The sequence below is a fragment of the Taudactylus pleione genome, unplaced genomic scaffold (assembly GCF_031769625.1).
Source record: "Taudactylus pleione unplaced genomic scaffold, aTauple2 ptg000012l, whole genome shotgun sequence".
Classification (NCBI taxonomy): domain Eukaryota; kingdom Metazoa; phylum Chordata; class Amphibia; order Anura; family Myobatrachidae; genus Taudactylus; species Taudactylus pleione.
In genome coordinates this window covers 11,958,082-11,982,723 of record NW_028284415.1, presented here as the reverse complement: position 1 = coordinate 11,982,723, position 24,642 = coordinate 11,958,082, and the positions used below count along the sequence as shown (strand labels likewise).

Here is a 24,642-nt window from a genome sequence, read left to right as displayed (position 1 = left end):
AATTGCTGAATAGCAGCAATAAAGTTTAATAATCAATTTAAAAAAATGATGTTGCCTGATAATATTTGGGGCAACATCATCACTGTTACTGAATAGACCCCTATGAAATGCTTGCAAAACATTAAGCTAAGTTGCATGATAAATCTTTGTGAAGTCTCATTAGATAAATTTTGCATTCCTGCTCTACAGTAACCCTCAATGTTTTTTTTGCATACTTGTGTAGTCACTGTGTCCATTATAGCCCATAGACACTTAATACTTTTAAACCTCACGCAATAGTGTTTCAATTACTAAGCACATAAATGTTGCAGATCACCCCCTATGAATCAAGTTGCTGCACAGTAGGCAAACATTTGTGTAGTATACTGTAGCCCTTATGGCATTATGTGTAACCTGACCAAACAAAAAACAGACATGGACAGTAAAGGTACTACAAAGCAGGAAACAGTTATTTCCTGTATTCCCAGCCTTTGGTGTACACCAGTGCTGTCAAACTCAGGCCCTCCAGCTGCTATGGGACTACATATCCCAGCATGCCCTGCCACAGTTTTAGCATGCCCTAATAGCAAAACTCTGGCAATGTATGCTGGGACGTCTAGTTCCACTGCAGCTGAAGGGCCTGAGTTTAACACCACTGGTGTACACAGTATATTAACTTCATACCCTTGTGGTTTGGGCAAAATATTAGAGTTCAGTTTGTAGGAGTTTTCAGAATGGTTTCCTCTACACACCCACACAGAGCAGACTCTTCCCAAAAAAATATTTAAGGGTTTTCTTGAATGCAATTACTAGGTTCTCTTGGCATTCCAAAATCATTAATACCTTTCCATTATGTGTCTATCCATGGACTTCAAGGAAAACATCTACAAAAGTACAAAACAAAACCTACTATAAAACAATACAAATGCAGACAAATCACTAAAAATATTTATACGCTTGGGACAGTTTATAAGGAGTATGACATTTTGCATGAAGCATAAGTTAACCTGATGCCAAGCAATTGATTAGGGTATGTTAAACATGGTATAGTGAACTAACAGTGGCTAAGATACTAATATAGGAGGTAATAATTGCACAAGTTACAATATTATAGAATACACACACAAACAAAACCTTGGTACAGCTGCTTTTAAATTCAGTTGGCAGAATCCTTCATGATCAACAGCTCATCAATAAGCAGCAGTGGTAGCACCAAGTTGGATCAACAAATGAGCACCTGACTGACCTCAATCTGGTAAGGTAATTTAGGCAACATACCACATTCCATGGTATGAGGTGTGGATTTCTCCAGACTCTCCGATGTTACTCAGCAGTACAGAAGCATCTTCTGTTATTCCATCAAGCCCCTCGTGTATGTGCCAGGTCCTGTAATCAGGTCCCAACAGCATCTGCGCTACAAATCTGCCATAGAAGTTGCTCTTCAGAAAAGCATACCTCAACCACATACAAGCTATGCAGACAACATTACGTAACAATGAGTTTCATGTAAAATATCATACTCCTAGGTTTATTGTCAAGCTTATAAATATTTGAATGGTGCCAGTAAAAAAAAAAAAAAAAAAAATTCTATAGAAAGAAAATCCTCTTTATCCGTCATCTAATCTCAGGTTTCATAGCAGGCCAGACATTGATATAAGGAAAACCAACACGTAACCATGATAGTGAGAATTAGAGTGACTGCTGCTGGAGGAGGTATCATGCAAACAGCTGGGGAAAGAAAAGTACAAACCAATTCCAAATATCAGTATCTCCTCTTTTTTTTTTTAAGCAGCACAATTGAGGCAAATCCCTGTATGACGTGTACTTCTAGCTGGAGCGCAGTGAGGGCAGCCAAAGACATAACAGAAACGAAACAGACGCTGCTGGAAATGGAGTCACAGCTCCAGTGTTGAAACCGCATCATACAGTTTATTTATGGACACTTACCCTGGACACATTTTCTTTACTATTTTTTTTTTTTATTATTATTGTTTTTTTGTTTCTTTCTTGATGTTTGGAATTTCTTTCTTTTCTAAGGGGGGACTTTAACAGCAGCCGTTGCCATTTAAACATACACAATATTAAGCAAGATATTTTTTTTGTCTCATTTTTTTTTTTTTTTTTTTAAACCTTAGAAGTAAAAGGGGAAGGGAGGAGGGTGGCAAATGGGTAAATGGGTAAATTAGGCCAGGGCACAGAGATAAGAAGGGAACCAGGAGTTAAGTGCAGCTCTGATCAAAATGGATAGCAGTTTCTTTACAATTTGTTAAATGTCTCTTAGTTTTTTTTTCTTTTTCTTTTCTTCTTCCCAAAAGTCTATTACATGCAATGCTCAAAAGAAGCATTTGATCACCACACATGGTAGGAAAGAAACCCCCCCCCATAAATCTTCGTTCAAAGTATCAGGCTAAAATACAGGGGGAAAAAAAGTGTAACGCGGTTTTTATCTGGACAAATATATAAAATGGTAAATAAAGGGATAAGTGTTGGGGGAAACCAAAACAAACAAACAAAAAAAATCTACATTCAGTTGTTAAAAAAACAAAACAAAATAAAAAACAGACAACCTCACTGAGAACTTTCTTTTGAAGAAAAATGAGAATATGGAAGTAACTGGAAACTCTGAAATGTATGACCCATTTGCATCTCTACCGGAAAAGTAAAAGGTTACATCCGGAAGTGTACAGCAAAACAAATTCACTAGGTAGATAGGACGACCCTTTCACAGCCAAGACATTGGTCTTTGGAGACTTTGAAAGGGTAGAAGTGGAGCTAGCTGCCAATAGTTACCCTTAAAGGAAATACAATTACTTCTAATCCAGTCCACACCAAGCACTCACCATGCTTGCTGCAATAATGTGCTCAGTTCATAAAAAAAAAAAAAAAAAAAAAAGACCATAAATGTCTACTGATTCTTTAAAAGTCATCGATTTCTGCACATGTCCGTACATCTTGGTATGTACTAAAGCAGCAGGAAAAGGGACAACTTTACGATGACCAGGTAAAAAAGAAAAAAAAATGCTTTATTTGTATATTATTTTTTTGAGAGTTGTTAAACGTGGTTTTCTAAGGCCACCTGTGTTAATTCAGTGCTGTTCTAGAAAGTCATTTGTCTTTTCACAGGGCCCCCCTTTTGTAAGATGAGACAGTGTTTGCTTTTGGCACCTTTGAGTTTCCTAAAGGTATGTAACTTCCAGAAACAGGGAAAGAACGAAGAAAAGAAAAAGAAACGGTGCGTGGTTCCTATTTTTGGTTGTCTTGTTTATTTGACGCTGCGGTTCCCTCTGTTTGGGCGTTTTCATTCACAGCTATCACTAGACTCTCTCGCTCTTCTGTTTTGCCTCTCTTGAGGTCCGGCTGATCACTCTGGTCTCCGTTCTGCCGCTTGGTCGGAAGGGAGGCGGATGCAGAGGCGTGTGTAGCCAGCATGTGTAGGGGGCTGGCTGCAGCTGCAAGGGGAGAGGGGCAAAAGATCATGTTAATTGCCAGGTAAAGAGCAGGCTGAATACACGGATTCAACAGGCGCTCACACAAATGATTACATGGCATTCCAGGGATTAATGAGATCAATTTGTGTAATCCAACATTTCAATCAATAGGATTAAAACAAACATGTTCAGGTTAATCTTGTCCCCTACTACCAAGCATAGGTGAACAGAAGTATCTATATCCTACCAGTGTAACAGGACTGCCATGCTCCTGCCTCATTCATACTTTAAACAAATTGCATAATCTTTCCAATGGAGCCTTGTAATGATTAAAGATTTGTAATCCCAAATTAAATTTAACACCACCAAGATATCAAGTTATCATAAAGAAGTGCTCAACCCTTAAATATACAACAGTAAACCACCATTCCACCAAAGAGATACAGGGGTCCGATGCCCAGGACCTGGCGTTGGGAGATACTTGCCTCTGCTGTGGGTGGCAGGAGCATTTTGTACGTCTCCAGTGCTGACACTTGTGTTGAGCTTGATTGCCTCGGCAGGTGAATAAACCATTAGAGACACCTGGAGGTCTCCCGAGCGGCTTGGGTCCCGCACATCGAACCCCCGGCGTTCTGCTAGTTAGGGGGAGGGGGGGTTACTGTAAAAAACCTTTAGTATGGGTAGAGTTCTTCACTCTGGTGCATGTCACATATTTAGGGTACAATCATTTCAAGAAAAACACACGCAAGCTAGTTTCTCCTAACTAGCTGTTCAGTTAAATTGTCAGTGTATTTAAGTCCTTCCTATATGAAAGTGATGAGCATTTCACAGCATTTAAGGAGTGATAATTCTGTCCATATGTACATGCCTTTAGGGGACTATTCTCCTAGCAGTGAAATTGTGTGATAACACGGTGCTGCAGCGTAGAAGGAAAAATTTCATTTTCAAAAATGCTGATGGTTAATAATGGTGAAATATCTATGATATGTTAATTGCAATTCTCACTAAACCTTCTCAGGCATAAAAATTTTGATAAAGTGCTTTGTGTAGTTCTACCGTGTTTCCCCGATAATAAGACACCGTCTTATTTTTTTTTTTTGGTTCCAAAAAACACCATAGGGCTTATTTTCGGGTAGGGCTTATTTTAACTAACATTGACAGCAGTGCCCCTTATGCAGGCCCCCCTGTAGCAGTGACCCTTATGCAGGCCCCCCTGTAGCAGTGCCCCTTATGCAGGCCCCCCTGTAGCAGTGCCCCTTATGCAGGCCCCCCTGTAGCAGTGCCCCTTATGCAGGCCCTCCCCTGTAGCAGTGCCCCTTATGCAGGCCCCCCCTGTAGCAGTGCCCCTTATGCAGGCCCCCCCCTGTAGCAGTGCCCCTTATGCAGGCCCCCCCCTGTAGCAGTGCCCCTTATGCAGGCCCCCCCCTGTAGCAGTGCCCCTTATGCAGGCCCCCCCCTGTAGCAGTGCCCCTTATGCAGGCCCCCCCCTGTAGCAGTGCCCCTTATGCAGGCCCCCCCCTGTAGCAGTGCCCCTTATGCAGGCCCCCCCCTGTAGCAGTGACCCTTATGCAGGCCCCCCTGTAGCAGTGACCCTTATGCAGGCCCCCCCCTGTAGCAGTGCCCCTTATGCAGGCCCCCCCCCTGTAGCAGTGCCCCTTATGCAGGCCCCCCCCTGTAGCAGTGCCCCTTATGCAGGCCCCCCCCTGTAGCAGTGCCCCTTATGCAGGCCCCCCTGTAGCAGTGCCCCTTATGCAGGCCCCCCTGTAGCAGTGCCCCTTATGCAGGCCCCCCTGTAGCAGTGCCCCTTATGCAGGCCCCCCTGTAGCAGTGCCCCTTATGCAGGCCTCCCCCTGTAGCAGTGCCCCTTATGCAGGCCCCCCTGTAGCAGTGCCCCTTATGCAGGCCCCCCTGTAGCAGTGCCCCTTATGCAGGCCTCCCCCTGTAGCAGTGCCCCTTATGCAGGCCTCCCCCTGTAGCAGTGCCCCTTATGCAGCCTCCCTTGTGTAGAAGTGCCCCTTATGCAGGCCCCCCTGTAGCAGTGCCCCTTATGCAGGCCCCCCTGTAGCAGTGCCCCTTATGCAGGCCCCCCTGTAGCAGTGCCCCTTATGCAGGCCTCCCCCTGTAGCAGTGCCCCTTATGCAGCCTCCCTTGTGTAGAAGTGCCCCTTATGCAGGCCTCCCCCTGTAGCAGTGTCCATTATGCAGGCCCCCTTATTGCAGTGCAAGCCCCCCCTGTAATTGATCCCCCACCAGTACAGTACTTACCTGAGTCGCCGCCGTCCGGGATGTAGCTCTCACTTGCGACATCCCGGATCTAACTGGATCTAACATGATCCAGCAGGCGCGGCCGCACAGGATCCTCAGCGCGCGGGTGACGTCATGACGTCACCCGCGCACTGCATGACTGGGAACGCTGGTCTCTGCAGCGTTCCCAGCTCCAAAAGAGATTCCGGTAGGTCTTATTTTCGGGGTAGGGCTTATTTTAGACAGGGCTACAAAAGTAGGGGTAGGGCTTATTTTCAGGGTAGGTCTTATTATCGGGGAAACACGGTAAGTGGCAATAGGAACACTTGTGGGTGCTATATATAAACCAAAAGCTGCAAACCATCCGTGAGCCTACAAATATGTAGCACATCCTCCTCCACCACCTACACTGCCTGACCTCAGTGCTGTCATCCACGTTGCACAGTGGCATCCAATGCAGGGAACCGCAACAGATATTTTTTTATCACAGGGCAAAAAACAACTGGCCAAATACAAAAAATGGTTCATGGAAAACAAAAGGAAGAACAATGTATTGTATGTGAAGGTGGTCATGTAAAAGCAGATACATTCAGATAACCAAATCTGCAGTGCAAATGAACACACTAAACGGGGCGGTACCCACCTTCATCAAAATGGCTGTTTAAGGCAAACACCACACTACATTATACCTATACATACCCTGCAGAATGATCATATTCAGAATTATTACGCTCTTGGATAAAGATAACGACCAACATGCCATGGAGACAACACAACACTGGAACGGAAAACAGACAATGGATCCTACCTCTGGTTCCATTTCCTCTCCACTGCCAGGGGCTCTCAATCAGGGAGTAGCTGGAGTTTGCTGAAAAAAATATCCAGCTAAAGTTTTGGATCTGAAAACGGGACGAATCAGCCGTCCCGGGATACTTATCATATTTTGGAGGGGGTAGGGGGAGTGGGAGGGATTGGACATTTGATATGATATTGACAGACATGCATTGAAAACAGAAATACAAGCCAAGGCTCAATAATTTACTTGTGTTAACGCAGACCTCTGCTAGTTGCACACAAGAGTAACATACATGATGTTGAAGCTGGAGGATGTTGCTCTCCTGCTATTAAATTCACTATTCCCTGTCTATTGATGAAAGTTACAATTAAAAAAAAAAAAAAAAAAAAAACTGTTCCGCAGCTGTTGCGAGGCCTATGCTAATGTAGTGAGGAAACTATTGCTGTACTTCACAAAACCAAGGTAAGGATGAAATGATGCAGAGCAAAATTCCAGCACAGACAACAAGAAAGTAAAAGAGGCAGGCCAGGGGGCCGATAGACAGCGAGGCCGCAGGCCAGGGCAACACACCAGAGAGGAAGTGCATGGACAAGAGGTAGCAAGCAGGGATAGGACAGGAGCGGCAGATTGATGCTGGAAGTCAATGGCTAGGAGCAGTTATCTGAGTAAGCGGAGTTGCTATTAAATCTATAGCTCCATTCACATACATTTTTCCAATTCAGCTTCTATTTCACTTCCCTGCATCTTTCTCATTTCTCACAAATAAGGAATTTAGTCAATAACGAGCTCTTACCTGTGGTGACCTGTCCTTGGATGGTCGTGGTGATGGGCACAACGTGGGTTCCATTCTGTGTTACTGCTTTAATAGGGAGCTGGTGTTGACCTAGAGGAGCCTGCTGAACTATAGTAACTGTCTGGAGGGGAGTAGACGAAGAGGTCTGGATAATCCGACTTGCTGTTGTGAGTGCTGGGTGACTTATTGCAGGAATGGCTTCTACTTTCACTGCAGGAAGATACAAACAAGCAACAGCTGGTAACATGACAGTGATATGCTGAGAGACCAGGCTACATAAATAAAACCACCAACAGCATACACAATTCCCATACGCTGGATAACACAATACATCTGGTTAATGTAAACCGCTGAATGATTCTTGGTATAATGTGTAGCTTAGGCGATATTACCAGTGATTGAGCAATCTACCCACATATACCCATGAGGTCAGTGCCGCCTAGAACCATACTACCTACCTTTCATTTCTTTGTGGTCTCCATTCTCCTGAGGCTCTAGCTTAGGTTGGGCTACCATTGCAGCCTGTGCCACCACTGTCTGCCCAGCGACTGTGTAGGTATTGACAGGAGTCAGGCCCGATACATTTGTGACTGATACTGCTGGGATCTGATGGACCACGTGCACCGTCTGCATGACTGTCTGTGATGTGGAGGTGGTGACGGGGGTGGCCACTGTGTATGTAACCGGTTTTATAGACTGAGGAAGCTGCCGTTGCACAGTGATGAGGACCGGTTGGCTGGATAGGGGGGATACTGCCCAAACAAAAATGGGAGGAAAAAAAAAACCAAATATACAAAACGCTTTAAATTTTTTTAAAAAAAATGTGACATACATATAATTTATTAAGACCAGGATCCCGTATGCCCACCATGATCCACTAGGATCAGTTTCTGAGAATTAGTCCTTACAATAGCATAGCTATAGGGAAAAATATCCATCACCATGTCATCTCTGCTACAATGTAAATTCATATATTTTATTTCAATACATTGAACTGCAATCCTATTGTATGCATACACACCTCGTGCTGGGAGATTGGGAATTTTCCTTTACATCACAAGTGCCAAGATGTATATTGGGCTCAATGTATTTTTTGCATATCAGTCTCCCCCATTGTGTGGTATGTAATGTATTTAGGTTAGCCACATTACATCCAACACACAAGATATTTTAAATATGGTGGCCACTGTAAGGTATGCCATGTGCCGAAATCAGCTCCTATTTTGTGTGATGCTGAAAGATTACAAAATTGCCAATTTGTATATTTAGAGATAAAGAAAAAAAAGATTGTTCTAATCTCTCAAAAACCGGGAGCCATTCCCTTCTTCCCTACCATCTACTGTCACTTATGGCCGAACCCCTCCAGCCTCCTCCAATTTCTATTTACTGTCCACAGAAACATACACACATACAAAAAGTGGTTTACCTGGAGCGCTCTGTGCAAACCGTGCTTCCTGGATCACTGCAAGCTTTGGCTGGATGGTGCTAGGTTCAGGATCCATAGGGACAGGGGAGCCCTCCCGGGACAGGCTTTCTGGGGTCTGGACACCACTTGAGTGTGCAGACAATACACCAGAGTGGTTTGGGGATGCTGGTGCACTCCTGAAAATCAGACTCGCATCAAACATGGATGTCTCCCAAAGTTTAACATTATAAAGAAGTCTAATTAATTCATAGTAGTAAAATAGTGTCAAAGAGTTTCTAGTGCAGTGGTCACCGACCTTAACTGAGGTGTGAGCTACTTTAGTAAAGTGAAACCTCCTGAAGAGCTACTAAAATTGTAAAAAAAAAAATCTGGCTAATAACCAAACAATTGAAGGTCATTTAAGGAAAAAAAAAATAAAAAAAAATGTTTCATAGAAAACAACAATGCATTTAATTATTACAGTGATATTATTGTAGTTTGTTAATAAAATTTAAACACATGCACATTTCAGTTAATTATTACCAGCTCCAAGAAAGTACGAGCAGTAGAGAAGCAAAATATATAGACAGGGCTGCTGTGTGCTTTTCCAGCAGGGCTGGGCGGGAGTCACTCGCTCGGCTATAGCATAGAAGCCGTGGGTGGAAGCACAGCTACGGCAATAACCTGATGTGGTTCCCTGTGGCTCCACCCACTGCGTCGACACCATGGGGGAGCACGCATCAGAGGTTACTTCCTCCTAGTTTACTCAGCAGTACTGCAGGTAGGAGAGCTACCAAAATGAAGACCGCGAGCTACGGGCTGGAAACCACTGTTCTAGTGTATTCAATATGTTGGATGGAGCAGCAGTAAAGCAAAACTTCTATAATGTGCAAATACAGGCCAATATGTCTCCAATTCTAATGCCCACATTCACTGTGGTGGAACCAAGCAATTCATACTTGGTCAAATGGCCTCCATACTACAGTGATTTATCACCATTACAATTATGTAGGAAGTTAATAAGTCATCTGATCAAGGATAGGGTGAGATATAGATATCTATATCTCACCATCTAGTGCAGGCATCACTTCAGTTGAGGTTCCTTTCAAAGCATGTCTAGGAAATCTTAGTGTTATTAGCTGAATCCACCACTAACCATATTTATTCTCCATTTGTATCTGTCTAATGCAAATATTTATGAATTAATATAGGATTAGTATTCTCAGTCTAGTATATTACCTAGATTCTAATGCCGGGTACACACTAGACTGTATGTCATCCAATCCGGCAGATCGGACGACATATAGAGCACATCGACCAGTGTGTACCATCTATGTCGCTGCCAACGCGCGCTCGCACACGTCGTCACCGACACCACCCATTGGACCTGATGCCGGTCAATAATACACACCGGAGTTGATGAAAAAAAAAAAAAAAAGTACACGGGAAATAAAGTGCTATAACCAACTGCAACCAATGAGACATTTACACTCACTGTATTAGAATAAATGGGGCAACTGCAGGACATGGCAGTCTTTCAAGTGCCGTTAGGCAGGTAGTAACCAGTACGGCAGTGGGAAAGTGAGAACGTTATCTGACAAGATACACTGCTGAATGTCATCTGATATTACTGTGTTCTTTAAGTCCAAACGTCTTATATAGAAATAAATTACTTAGTGAATAAGATCTGATGATTTTGATGTTCTGTGAATGAAATGATGCACACCTTCAAAACAATCCATTTTAATTCCAGGTTGTGCGGCAACAAAACATGAAAAATGCAAAGGGGGGTGTGCAAAGGCACTGTGTGTATATATGTATGTGTATATCATACACACACGAATATCACTTCAGCACTCGCTCTGTCAGAGAAGTAATCGTACTCGGGTGCCTCCTGAATGCACTGTTGATGTAGATAGAAAATAACCAGCGGCACTCCGAGATTTGTGAAAATGCAAAATGTTATATTAAGGACCATTTGTCAAAAATAGGCCGACGTTTCGGGGCTCACAAGCCACCTTGACAAAGGGACGTGTGAGCCCTGAAACGTCGGCCTTTTTTTTTAAATCCAATAATTTATTGATTTTAGTTTTGAAATTACATAAACATTTGCATTAATAAAACATTGTAAATTTACATTAATGCATAAACATTAAGAAACAACAAAAGCTGTACATGTGTGGTCTCTCTTCTTACTATTTAATTACAAATGTAGATAACATTCCTTCTTCCGCATACAGGTCAAATGTTGAATCTACTTATTCTGACATATAAAAACATGCTAAAGACATCAATCACAGCACCGCATATACATCTATGTGCTCTTATGTCTTTCTACCGAGTAGATACAAGAATTAAGTCTGCCGCCCCCGTTCGATTATAGGGGGAATCTAGCCATCTATCCCATACTCTATAGTACTTCTGTGTTATGTCCCTAGTGGTATAAATATATTTTTCATGTGTGGCAACCGCACCAACCAGGGATATCCAGGTTTCCATATTTGGCCCTGTGTTAGCCATCCATTCCCTTGCTATACAGACTTTAGCAAGCGTGCAAAGGTTATTAGTATAGCGTATAGCAGGCTTGTCCATAGCATCTACATTTATTACAGCCCATATACATGCTGCAGGGGTAAGAATATCCTGAGGTATGCCTGTAGAGACAATCACCCTAAACACGCTGTGCCGGAAGGAGTTTATTATAGGACATAACCACAGTAGATGCCAAAAATTACCGTCTGGTGAATTGCATTTGGGACACTTTGAATTCGTCCTTCCCCCTATTCTCATTAACCGAACAGGAGTCATGTATACTCTATGTAATGTTGTATCTGCTGATACCTTACAGACATAGTATATAGCCTGACGAGAACTGGCAAGTGCTACACTCCATTCCTCCTCTGACAATACCCCAACATCAATTTCCCATTGCTGTTTTATGGAAACTAAGTCAGACTTATGAGGTTTGTTCAATAAGTTGGTATAAATCACAGATATCAAGCGATGTCGGCCTATTGTTGATAAATGGTCTTAATAGAACAATTAGCATTTTCACAAATCTCGGAGTGCCGCTGGTTATTTCCTATCTATATATATATTACATACACTATTTATATCAGGCATGTCAAACTCAAAATACCAACCGGGCCGAATATCCAAGGTCTACAAGTGTGTGGGCCGCAAAAAAAAAAGTCTTATATGCAATTTTATTAATAAAAACCAATGCAGTGCTCCCTGTAGTAGTGCCCCTTATGCAATACTACCCTGTATTACAGCCCCTTTTGCAATGCCCCCTGAATTTGTGCCCAGCCCAGTATGCAGTGCCCCAGTAATGCCCATTATGTTGTTCCCCCAATAATGTCCTTAGTAGTGTCCCTTTATGCAGAGCCCCCAGTAATGCCCCCTATAATGCCACTTATGCAGAGCCCCTAGTAATGCCCTCATTAATGCCCCTTATGCAGAGCCCCCAGTAATGCCCTTAGTAGTGCCCCCAGTAATGCGTCTTATGCAGAGCCCCCAGTAATGCCCCTTTCTGCAGAGCCCCCTGTAATGCCCCTTTAATGACATCACCCACGCGATGCATCACTGGGAACGCTGGCCTCTGAAGCGATCAGAAGCTTCTGATTGCTTCAGAGACCACTGTTGCCAGCCTGTACTGCCCGATTGGAGCTGTGCTCCGATCGTGGCAGGGGTGTGGGCCGCATATTATATGTATGTGAGCCCACACTCTGGGGCCGCAGAAATTGTTTATTCGGGCCGCATGTCTGATGTGCCTGATTTATATCAATACCATGCAATGCTGGTGCCTTTGTGCAAAAGGGATTCCACTCATACCACTAGGGGTACAGAGATTTAATTCCATGTATGGCTGACTGAGAAATACCAGAGGGGAACAAGAGAACTGCAGGCAATGTGTAGAGCAGCTATGATCAGTTATGACACATACTACTGCAACACTCATCCAAGCAAAATGGTGGCTGGGAGACAAATGTAATCACCATATCTAGGGGTGTACGATTACAATACTTCCTATGCCAGTGTTTACTCAGAGTATTGAGTGTTAAGAATATATAAAATTTAAACACAGACATAACATGTCACTAGTTCTTAGTAAATGGATAGCAGCACCCATAAAAAATGGCTAATGGCTGCCTCCACTATGTACAGCTGACAGATCACCTCACCTGTAATGAGATGGTAAGCAGTCAATATGCAGTCTGGCAGACTGCAGAGCGTACTGTAAGCAGTAAAGCTGGGTACACATCGTGTGAAGGGACCCAGCATCGGCAAGTGCATACACACTTGCCCATGTCGGGAGCGACAGTAGTGAAGGCCTGGTACACAGGGTAAGACAGTACGGCTTTGTCACAAACTTTCAAACTGGAAGAATATGTAACAAGTGTGTAACCTCTGCATGACACAAATAAGCTCTGCTTACCTTGATGAAAGGGGTCCTAAGGGGGTCCTGAAACATGGCACACCCCGGGGCCTTCGTTTCCTAAAAGCTTGCTCTATAAGTTTGCTCTCAGAGGCGGGATCTATCCTCCAAAAAGAACCCTTGCCAGGCTCTTCTTGAGAACGTGGGACTTTGATGAAATATCGGTTGAGAGAGAGGTTGTGCCGGATAGAGTTCTGCAGAAAGAAGTAGTGTTACACACATCAGGGAACTGCACATATGTATCAACATGTTTTCACTACATCACTTCTATGAAGGTCTCTAAGCACCGGTATATATGATTCAGCATTTATCCTCATACGCTGGACCTCCGGGTAAGGAAAAACTTACGACTAAGTTGAACTGAAGTTTTTTGTTGCCCTTAAATAGCACTGGTAGACCCATGTGTACTGTATACAATCGCGTTAGCACAGACCTAATTTAGTAAATCTAAAGACAACATAAATAGCTTTATGCTGGAATGCAATGGCTTCTGGGACTGGAGTTCCCCTTTAATGGTGACCGGAACAAGTCAATACATGTAGGAAGATTTGTCCATTTGCAGTCCAGGTGGAGGAGACCCACCACGTCACAATGAACATGGATGACACGGGGAGACTGAAACACAGTGTTAATGTCTAATCTAGTTGTTCCCAAACTGGGTGCAGTGGTACCCTGGGGAGCCTTGGGGCACTTACAGGTGTGCCAGGGGTTGAAGGTTCAAGACCAAATCAAATTACTAATGGTCAATGTGACAGGCAAAACCAGTGTTGGTAGCTGCCAATGATAAATTATGTGACAAACCGAAGTGGAACCCTGACCACCACCAGATAACTGACCCTAATGGTGACATGTGAGCACAAATTACTTCATTATTTTTTTTCCCCCCCAATATGAAACTTTTGACCTAGGGGTGCCATGAAAAAAGATATGGTAAGAACTTACCCTTGTTATCTCTATTTCTACGAAGTCCATAGGGTTCCACAGGATACCTTGGGGGTATAGGTGTGACGTCAGTCGCAGGGCACCAAAGAGTTAAGCTTTCAGCCTCCCAGGATGCACTAGGTCCCCCTCCTATACCCCGCCCCCGGGCCAAGGCACCTCAGTTAGTTACCAAGCCATAGGCCGGAGGAGGAGAAGGAAGAGAGAGAACAAAGATCTGGACACATACAAGAATCACATTCTCACCAGAGGGAGACGGAAAACCGGTGACCAGAGCAAAGCCCATCTGCAGCACAGGTGCGACAGGGCGGGAGTCCTGTGGAACCCTATGGACTTCGTAGAAATAGAGATAACAAGGGTAAGTTCTTACCATATCTCATATTTTCTACTTCAGGGTCCATAGGGTATCCACAGGATACCTTGGGGATGTCCCAAAGCAGTATCCTTTAAGGGTGGGGACGCTCCTGTGCAGAAAGGAGAATCCGCCGCCCGAAGGAAGCATCCTGAGAGGCGAAGGTGTCAAACCTGTAATACCTCACGAAGGTATGGACAGAAGACCACGTAGCAGCCTTGCAGATCTGAACTGCCGAGGCACCACGTCGAGCTGCCCACGAAGGACCCACAGACCTAGTGGAATGAGCCTTCAGAGAAGGAGGGACCGGTAGGCCTTCATGAAGATAAGCTTCAGAAATAGCCATACGGATCCAGGCTGCCAAAGTTTGCTTTGAAGCAGGCCAACCCTTTTTACGGAAGCCAAAGAGGACAAACAAAGCGTCCGACTTCCTAAACGAAGAAGTGCGGTCAACATAAGTCCTTAAGGCCCGCACAACATCCAAAGAGGCCTCACCCACGGAAAGACCCGGTGAGTTAAAGGCCGGAACAACTATTTCCTCGTTAATATGAAACTGGGAAACAACTTTGGGAAGAAACTCGGGCCGAGTGCGGAGCACTGCCCTGTTCCCATAAAAAACCAAGAAAGGGGGTCTACAAGAAAGAGCCCCTAACTCAGAAACACGTCTGGCCGAAGCAATGGCCAGAAGGAAAACAGTCTTAGCTGTTAGCCATTTAAGATCCACTGAGCCCAGTGGTTCAAACGGCGGTCCTTGGAGAGCCCTCAGGACCACAGCCAAATCCCAAGGCGCCACAGGTGGAACAAAGGGCGGCTGAATGCGGAGAACACCCTGCATAAAGGTGCGCACATCCGGGATTGTAGCAATCCTACGGTGAAACCAGACAGATAGGGCCGAAACCTGTACCTTCAAAGAAGCAAGGCGAAGCCCATGATCTAGTCCCGCTTGCAGGAAGGCGAGAATCCGAGACAGACGAAACTCCCGCGGTGCATAACCTCTCGGTCGACACCTCTGGAAGAACGTATGCCACACGCGATGGTATATCCTCGCGGAAGACGGTTTCCGAGCTCGTAACATGGTACGCACCACAGAGCTGGAAAACCCCCGGGACCTCAGCATGGCCGTCTCAACAGCCACGCCGTCAAAGATAGCCGAGTCAGGTCCGGGTGAAGGCAAGGACCCTGAGACAGAAGGTCCGGTCGTAGCGGCAACCGCAGAGGAATGTCCACGGACAGACCCTGAAGGTCTGAGAACCAGTGCCGTCTGGGCCATGCGGGAGCTATCAACAGGAGCGTCCCTCCTTCCTGTTTGAATTTCCGGATTACCCGTGGAAGAAGGGAGACCGGAGGGAACAGGTATGCGAACCGGAACGTCCACCGGACGGACAGAGCATCCACCAGAGACGCCCCTTCGTCTCTTGTGCGAGACCCGTACACCGGCAACTTGTTGTTGTGCCGGGACGCCATGAGGTCGATTTCTGGAAGACCCCACCTGTCCACCAGTAGTTGAAAAACATCCGGGTGCAGGGACCATTCCCCCGGATGAACGTCCTGGCGACTTAGAAAGTCCGCCTCCCAATTGAGCACTCCCGGGATGAAGACCGCTGATATGGCCGGAAGATTGCGCTCCGCCCAAACCAGGATCCGAGAGACCTCTACGAGAGCCGCCCGACTGCGAGTTCCTCCTTGCCTGTTTATGTAGGCCACGGTGGTAGCGTTGTCCGACTGGACCTGCACCGGGCGACCCTGGAGAAACCGCTGTGCCTGCTGGAGAGCATTGAAGACCGCACGGAGTTCCAAGATATTTATTGGAAGCTCCGCTTCTGTCGGCGTACACCTGCCCTGGAACAAGTGTGGACCCGAAACTGCTCCCCAGCCCCGAAGACTGGCGTCCGTTGTCAACAGGACCCAATTTGGAACCCAGAACGGACGTCCCTTGTTGAGGTGGGTCGTCTGTAACCACCACGTAAGGGATAGGCGAACCTCCTGGGTGAGCACAATCGTCTGGGACTTCAGAGACTGAGTCAGCCCGTTCCACTTGGACAGGATCAGGTGCTGCAGAGGTCTGGAGTGAAACTGGGCGTATTCCACCATGTCGAACACCGACACCATGGAGCCCAGTAACCTCATCGCCGAGTGTAAGGACACCCGGCGGCTGTGCAGACAACTGCGCACCCTTGACTGTAAAGCAGAGATCTTGTCCTCCGTCACGAAGATCCTTTGCTGTCCAGAGACCAATAAGGCTCCAAGATGCAGAATCCTCCGAGACGGGATTAGAGTGGACTTCTGCCAGTTGATTAGCCAGCCGTGCCGTTGCAGCAGTGCAATGGTCAGGTCCAAGTGGCGTAACAGGAGCTCTGGAGATCCTGCCACCAATAACAGGTCGTCCAAATACGGCAACATGCGGACTCCCTGCAGCCGCAGAGAAGCCGCCATGACCGCCATCACCTTGGTGAAAACACGTGGTGCTGTTGCCAGGCCAAAAGGTAACGCCCGAAACTGGAAGTGGTCGCTGCTGATTGCAAACCTGAGGAACTGTTGATGGCGCCAAAGAATAGGGACATGCAGGTAAGCGTCCTGTATGTCCAATGACACCAAGTAGTCCCCAGGTTCCAGCGCCAGAATGATGGACCGTAGGGTCTCCATCCGAAACTTCGGGACCCGCAAAGACTTGTTGAGTGCTTTGAGGTTGAGAATCGGACGATATGACCCATTGGGTTTCTGTACCAAAAATAGATTTGAATAGAAACCCTGGCCCCTCTGGGAGAATGGAACCGCCACTATAACTCCAGCCTGGAGCATAGTGTGCAATACCTTCCGCAGCTCCGTAGCCTTGTTCCGGTCTGATGGGAGACCCGTGGTGAAGAAGCGAGCCGGGGGTCTGTGCCGGAAGGAGAGGGCGTATCCGTGGGAAACCACCTCCAGAACCCAAGTGTCTGTCGTAGTGGTCGACCAACACTGGGCGAACTGTAGCAGGCGGCCTCCCACCCTGGGATCCCCCAAAGGGAGGCCCGGACCGTCAGGCCGCAGGCTTGTCATCTGGCTTGGGGGCCGGACGTCTGGTACTCCATGCCTGCTTCCGGGGCTTGACCGATTTCTTAGGGCCAGCCTGTCGAGGAAACGACTGTGGTTTGGGCCTGCCCTGGGCCCTAGATGACCGAAAGGACGATGGTCCCGAACCAGAAGGAGCAGCGGCCGACGGGAGACAGGCAGATTTGGCTGCCGCCAGCGTGGCCACAATCTTATCCAGATCCGGACCGAAGAGAACTTCTCCGGTAAACGGCAACGCTTCCAGACCTTTCTTGGAATCTGCGTCCGCCTTCCAGGATCGCAGCCACAAGGTGCGACGAGCAGCTACCGCTGCTGAAGAAATTCTAGACACCAGAGTACTAATGTCTAGAGCCGCCTCGTTGATGTAGGTGGCCGAATCACGGAGATTGCCAATCAACTCCGCCTGATCGGCCGGACAGTCGGATTCAAAAGAAGCCTCTAATGAATCCGCCCAGCGCTCCATCGCTCTGGCAACCCAGCAAATGGCCATAGCCGGCCGTGCTGCCCCCCCTGCAAGGGAATAAGCGGACTTCAGGCAGATTTCTACCTTGCGGTCCGTAGCATCCTTAAGGGAGGACATGGATGGCATCGGCAATGTGGCACTACGGACAAGACGGGTCACGTGAGAATCCACCTGTGGAGGGGATTCCCACTTAGCAAAATAATTATCCGCGAACGGATAAGCCACCGCCAGGCGTCTCTGCGGCTGGTATCTTTTGCCAGGTTGTTTCCACGCCTCCTCTAAATGGTCCACCAACTGACCCGAAAGAGGAAAGACTGTGGCATCGCCCTTCACATCTTTGAAAAAGGCATACTTAGATTTAGCCGCTGGGGGAACTTCGTCCTCAATCACCAAGGCTGTGCGGACCGCCCGAATAAGTCCAGGAATATATACTTTGGACTTAGCATCAGCGTCCTTAGTATGGAGAGGTTCCTGATCGTAAGGATCTAGAATCTCCCCATCATCAGACGTCCCTTCGTCATCCTCATAAGGAGCGGACAGAGACGCCACCGGCCTTTTATGAGACCGCATCACAGACTCCCCTTGCAACACATCCGACAAGTGCTGTACAGAACTCGTCAGGGAGTTAACCCACGCTGGCTCCTGAGAACCCGGGAGCGGGGAAATAGGGAGACTATGGGGTACCACCAATTGTCGTGGGAACCCCTGCATGGGTGACGACACCACAGACTGCTGGGACAAACCCATCGGAGTAAACGCGGGCTGCGGAGCTAACTGGCCCACTAAAGCTGTTAACGCCTGAGCGAAACAAGCCCAGGGCGGCTCCTGTACCGGTGCTGTAACCGTAATAGGCCGCGCCATGGACAAACACTGCCGGCAAAGGCCCTCCGCGCTACCCTCCCCCTCCGCTAACGGTACTTTGCACGTGGTACACTGTAGCCGGAGGGGAAAATCACTTTCAGACATGATGGCACCACGTATGTGACCTCTCTCACCAATTAAGTATTAAATAGGCGAGAGACCACCCTGCAGCACCGCACCGCAAGGGCTTTAGCAGAAAGAACAGGGACAGTAATAAAGCTGACAGTTTAGAGAAGAAAAGTTACAGGCAGCAGTGCTAGCACAGTCACATACAATGCAGAGAAATAACAATTCCTGCACTAACAGCGCTGATCACTCAACTACACAGACACAGGGCCTGGTAGGACACAGCGCTGCATACACAGACCTGACCACAGCGGAGGAGAGGTATGCGGGGGGACCCAGACCACGATGCTTCCGTCCAGCGCTTCCAGCAGCGTTCACCATGCGTTCTGGAGAAGATGGCCGCCGAGGAGCAGAGAGGAGGCTGGCCTGGGGGAGGAGCGCTGCCACAGGACCAGTCGGCAGCATGCAGAGAGGGCTGTGTGCAGCGGGGGAGGCGTCGGCTGTGAGACAGGGAAGGCGCGCTCCCCTGGCATGCATTTAACCCCTGGGACGCCGCAGCGCTACCGCTCTGCTGCGGTCCGCTGTCCCAGGGGGTAGTGGAAGCGCAGGTTGGTCGCCTGGCTCCACGCTGCAGCCAGTCCCCAGGGAGCCCCCTGCCTGGGGACTTAGGACCATGTGATCAGCGGGGACCCACCGCGGGACCCCGCTGCTTACCTCTGTCCCCCTTGAATCCGGCCATGGTCCGGAGCATCTGGGGTCACCGCTAGCTGTGACCCCAGACGCCCACCAGCATCCCCGGATCAGTACCGGCGTTCTGGTACCGGCGGGGTGTAGGGAAGACAGCATGGACGTCAGGACTGACTGTCCATGCTGTTCATCCAGATGTGCAGCCACAGCTGCATGAAGAATAAGCTTCAGGGGCTCTTCTAGCCCCCACTCCAACAGGTGCACCCGACTCCGGCCGGGTACCAAACTAAACTGAGGTGCCTTGGCCCGGGGGCGGGGTATAGGAGGGGGACCTAGTGCATCCTGGGAGGCTGAAAGCTTAACTCTTTGGTGCCCTGCGACTGACGTCACACCTATACCCCCAAGGTATCCTGTGGATACCCTATGGACCCTGAAGTAGAAATATACTGACACTCTAGGGTGCCATGATTCAAGAAAGTGTGGGAACCACTGGTCTTATCTAAAACCAATAAAACATGGGCATTATATATGAGAATTTATTACCAAATATGTCAATGACATTTCAAGCATCTTCTCATTCATAAAAACAGAGGAGATTGAAGGGAAGTGAAGCTGGAAAGTGCGGATATATGAGGATTTCACAAGCCTCTACTGGGAGGCTCAGTCGTGCAGCCTGCAAGAGAGAAGCTGTTGGGTTCCCGGTATGTGTGCCCTCCTATCCAATACAGTATCATACAGCTGAAACAAAATTCACTCCCTACATCATCATACATATAGACTGGGGCAAACAGCAACATTATGGAAGTATAATGCTCAGTCAGAATCCAAAATTAGAAACATGACATGGGACCCTTGGAGATATGAAGGGAGGCGGTTAAAGAAATTACACTGTGAAGCTGAGCAGACGATCAGCTAAAATAAACAGTCTTGTCTGTATGTAAACTACATTACGGGAATTACACCATCATAGCTTTGCAGACAGAAGAGACACAGCGTTCTGCTTCCTTATTATAGTAGGTTTCTGGTGCTTCTGGAATTTTACTTTTAGATATAGCATTCACACATTATCCACATGAAGATTTTTTTATAAGGAACATTTTATATGTAATGAGACATTACAAAAACAATGTATATTAACCACTATTCATTATAAATGAACAGACAATGGAAATTCTCAGAAAGATGATCTCACAAAATAATCCCTTTGGTCACCCACTACCCAGCTGCTGAAGTGCTCTAGATTTACAGCAACACTATCAAAAAATAAAGCCAACTTTATTCAAAGAAAAGCATAACATAGCAAAATATTAAATAAAGTAGTAAAAAAAAAATAGTGAATAATGTGTTTAAAATTGGCAAGTAACTGAATATTTAAAATAGGTTACCTAGAGCAGGGTTATATACTACACCAGTGGTTAAGAGATTCACATAGTGTGAGATAGAGATAGAGATATATATATATATACACACACACACACCCCCAATGGACCGGCACTCAATAGGCTGTGCTTTAGCACGTAAATTGCTCCGGTGTGTGTGTGTGTGTGTGTGTGTGTGTGTGTGTATTATATATATATATATATATATATATATATATATATATATATATATATATATGCATACACACACACAATGGTGTGGCACTCAAGGCAGCAAACTAATAATGCAGACACAGGCTCCAACAAGTGGCTTCAACGTTTCAGTTATAATCAACTGTCGTCAGGAAAAACAGTCGACAGTTGATTATAACTGAAACGTTGAAGCCACTTGTTGGAGCCTGTGTCTGCATTATTAGTTTGCTGCCTTGAGTGCCACACCATTGCGTTGTTTGTATTCCCTTTAGTGAGGACACCGGCACGAGTTTGTTTATTTATTGGGAGTGCCTTGCCTAAAGGTGTGTGTGTGTGTGTGTGTGTATATATATATATATATATATATATATATATATATATATATATTATATATATATATATATATATATATATATATATATATATATATATATATATACACACATATACATATACACACACACACACACACATACAGACAATGACCCGGCACTCAATAGGCTGTGCTTTAGCACGTAAATTGCTCCGGTGCCCTCCTTTAGGGTATAGCAAAACTCCAAATATCTGTCCAGGAAGGCGGCACTCAGACTTCAAATCATGGTGAAACAAACTCCAGTTTGGATAATATTGATATATGTTGATTTTTTTGAACATGCTGTTCTTATGATGAGAATATCTTGTTGATGCATTTAGTGATTTTGCGATCATTTACCTTTATGCAGTGTGTGACATATTAGTTGTTAAAATATAAATAAAACAAATCGAAAACAATATCATATGGAAATTATGATTGTTCAATTTGTTGTAATTAACCACACGTTATATGTGGGATTCACTAGTTTACTCCCTAGGACAGATTATGGCATTTCTATTTATTTGTATGTATATGCTTTTTGTGATCATTCCAACAGTATTCAATAACATATTCATGTTTTTTTGTGGGTGTTATATGTATGTGGTTCTGCGGTCTGTGCACATTGGCTCCCGTCTTTTAGATGGTTGATATGAGCACATTCCTAGCGAACTAAGTCATCGGTGAGACACAGGCGCTTCCTTGTGACATCTACGGGGGTGCGGCATTAGGATCAAGCGTCTCTCGCCGGAAGTGCGGCTGGCGTCTCTTGTTTGCGGGGAGGAGGAACTGTGCTGTCTGGTCAGGTATTTAACCAGTATATGTGCATAGAGATGGGTGGATTGTTCCCAAGATGTCAAGTCTCAGAGAAGGCATAAGGAAGGGGCATAGTTTCCTGAGTGACCCCACTCAAGCTGGCTGCAGGCTGCTTGCTTACAACAGTGTGTGCTTATAATCTTAAATAGGACTTTCAGGGGTCATTGATGGGAGACTGAACCGCCCTGCAACACGAGGCCACTCTACAGTAAAGGACAATGGAAGGTCAAATAATGCTTCTATACTACAAGAGTAACACGACTGCCATTCATGTGAAAATCACATATAAATATAAAGAGGTGTACGGCCTTTGGAGCAATATAAGCAAAGCTGCAACAAATCAGGACAGTATTAAGTAATTAAAGTGAAGCTGAACATTGCAGGTACACTCAGAGAATATGCTATCAAACCTAGAATTCTACTTAATTCAACGTCATACTTTTGGTGGGATGGAGTCATTCAGAGAATTAGCCGCTCAGTCAGCAGGGCTGTATATTAAATAAATAAAAATATATATTTTGTTATTGTAGAGCCCCCGCTTACATTTTGTTGCCATTTTCTTTGGACTTTAATCGTGTTAATTCCTCTTATTGGCTGGAGGTATGGCCTGCCTTGTGGGTGATGTAATGATCCAATAGGGTACATATTGGTCCACTGAATATTCCAATGTTCTGACAGGCTTCAGGGGCAGTTCTAATGCTCCGAGTGGAGCATTCTTATGATGCCCACACACTGGATGACTCACTAGAGATGCAATGTCATCAACGATTTCCCTTGAACTCCCCGCGAAGCCACCGGCACTCCTGGACAGACGATATTTTGCTAAACTGGGCAATGTGACTAACGACCTATCGTGCGTCCTTAATGATTCCCAGTGCATCATTAAGGAGATTGCCAGATCTTACCTGCAGTAGGTAAGATCTGAAGATACGACAAATGACCCGTGGGACCGCGCATGGGATAGTTATCGTTCCTGGAAGCTGCACGATTTGCACGTTTTTAAATGAAGTATTTTTCTGATGCATCGTTTTCGTGCAAATGGTGTCTAATATCATCCAGTGTGTGGACACCTTTAGAGCTGGACCAACCTGTAGCCGAAGATCCAGTCGGTGACAGCTTAATTAAGCCTTGGGAACATCATAGCCTGCTCCACTTTGATTAATCAATACTGAAGTACATTCATCTAGCTCTTCCAGTACTAGAAAGAAATACAATGTATGCATACTGAAATGTCTAAAGCTGGGTACACTGTATGCAGTCTTACAACAGGTCTTTCCAACAGGGATTGGAACGATATATAGTGCAGATTGTATAGTGTGTATGCCAAATCGCGTGTGCATGGCTGTCATTCATCTCATCTGCTGTGCAGCTCAACGGATGTGCCAATGCGATGAATGACCGCTGCTGGTTATTATCTACATTAAGGTTTGAGTGATGTGCCAAATGTAACTTTACTTAGTAACCCGGACACCTACCTGCCAGCCTTTGTCTGCTGTCCTGTAGTAAGGGTAGTTTTTCGTTATGTGCGTATAGATTCCATTCAATGTGAGCTGCTTGTCAGGGGCCATTGTAATTGCTTGGACTATAAGTTGTGCATAAGAGTATGGGGGCTTAGAGTCGTCCTGCAAAGAGACAGATATTAGCTGATGTACATATAATTCAAACATATGAAAGCAGGAAAGTTTTAAGTAGCACACAGAGGTAAGAAATAATATGTACCTTGGGGCTGTCTCCACCAGAAGCCTCCTTGTCATTCTCCAACTGGGAATTATCAGCCATTAAGTGTAGGTCTGCAGCGATGACGCGGCCCATCTTATACCCTGATGAGCCGGCTCCGCGTGGACTAGAAGGGCAGGAGTTTGCAGCACTGGTTGAAAAAAAACAAAAAAAAAAAAACATAGCAATTCATGTAGCTTTAATAACACAACTCAGCACGATCATAAACTCACTCACAATCGTACATGACTAATGGGGCTTTGGTTCATGGATTGAGCAGTGCATTTGAACCTGCAGCCCTGTCAATTATCGACAGTCTGCTGCCATTTGTGGGAGGAGACTGCCTCCTTTTCCCAAAATGGAGGCGTGTTGCCGCCGTTGGGGGGGAATTGGAAAGGCCAGGATCTGTGTCGGCTGACGGAGTTATCGTGGCCTCTGCGGCTACCGGTTAGGGTGACCGCATGGGTCACTTAGCCAGCAGATGTTATCGCAGATTGTCTGATGCGGTGTCCTTGGATGCAGCTCGGATAAGTAATGCATGCAGGAGGCATGACACCTCCTGCTGCATTACCATAATAACAAGGACGGGATGGCTAAGCTGCTTGAGTGCAGCATAGAGGTAGGATTCTTACCCAAAGCCCTGATCTCAGTCAAATCGAGAATCTATGGAATGACTTTAAATCACTGAT

At 46.0% G+C, this 24,642-nt stretch overlaps 1 protein-coding gene across 5 annotated transcripts in view; it reads right to left on the bottom strand.

Moving 5' to 3' along the window:
• Positions 1–1,479: 1,479 nt before the first annotated feature.
• FOXK2 (forkhead box K2) overlaps positions 1,480–24,642 on the bottom strand; it is a 113,018-nt gene continuing 89,855 nt past the window's right edge. Inside the window, exons 3-11 of one of the 5 annotated variants that reach the window (XM_088468623.1) lie at positions 23,957–24,104; positions 23,713–23,859; positions 13,083–13,276; positions 8,666–8,841; positions 7,698–7,991; positions 7,240–7,449; positions 6,459–6,518; positions 3,893–4,042; positions 1,480–3,428 (exon numbers count right to left, since the gene is read on the bottom strand). In XM_088468623.1, the coding sequence (XP_088324749.1) occupies positions 3,223–3,428; positions 3,893–4,042; positions 6,459–6,518; positions 7,240–7,449; positions 7,698–7,991; positions 8,666–8,841; positions 13,083–13,276; positions 23,713–23,859; positions 23,957–24,104 (1,585 nt within the window). In that variant the 3' untranslated portion in view covers positions 1,480–3,222. Of the gene's footprint in view, positions 3,429–3,892; positions 4,066–6,458; positions 6,519–7,239; positions 7,450–7,697; positions 7,992–8,665; positions 8,842–13,082; positions 13,277–23,712; positions 23,860–23,956; positions 24,105–24,642 lie in introns of those variants that run through there. The other 4 variants (XM_088468624.1, XM_088468626.1, XM_088468628.1 and 1 more) reach the window with 4 other exon arrangements.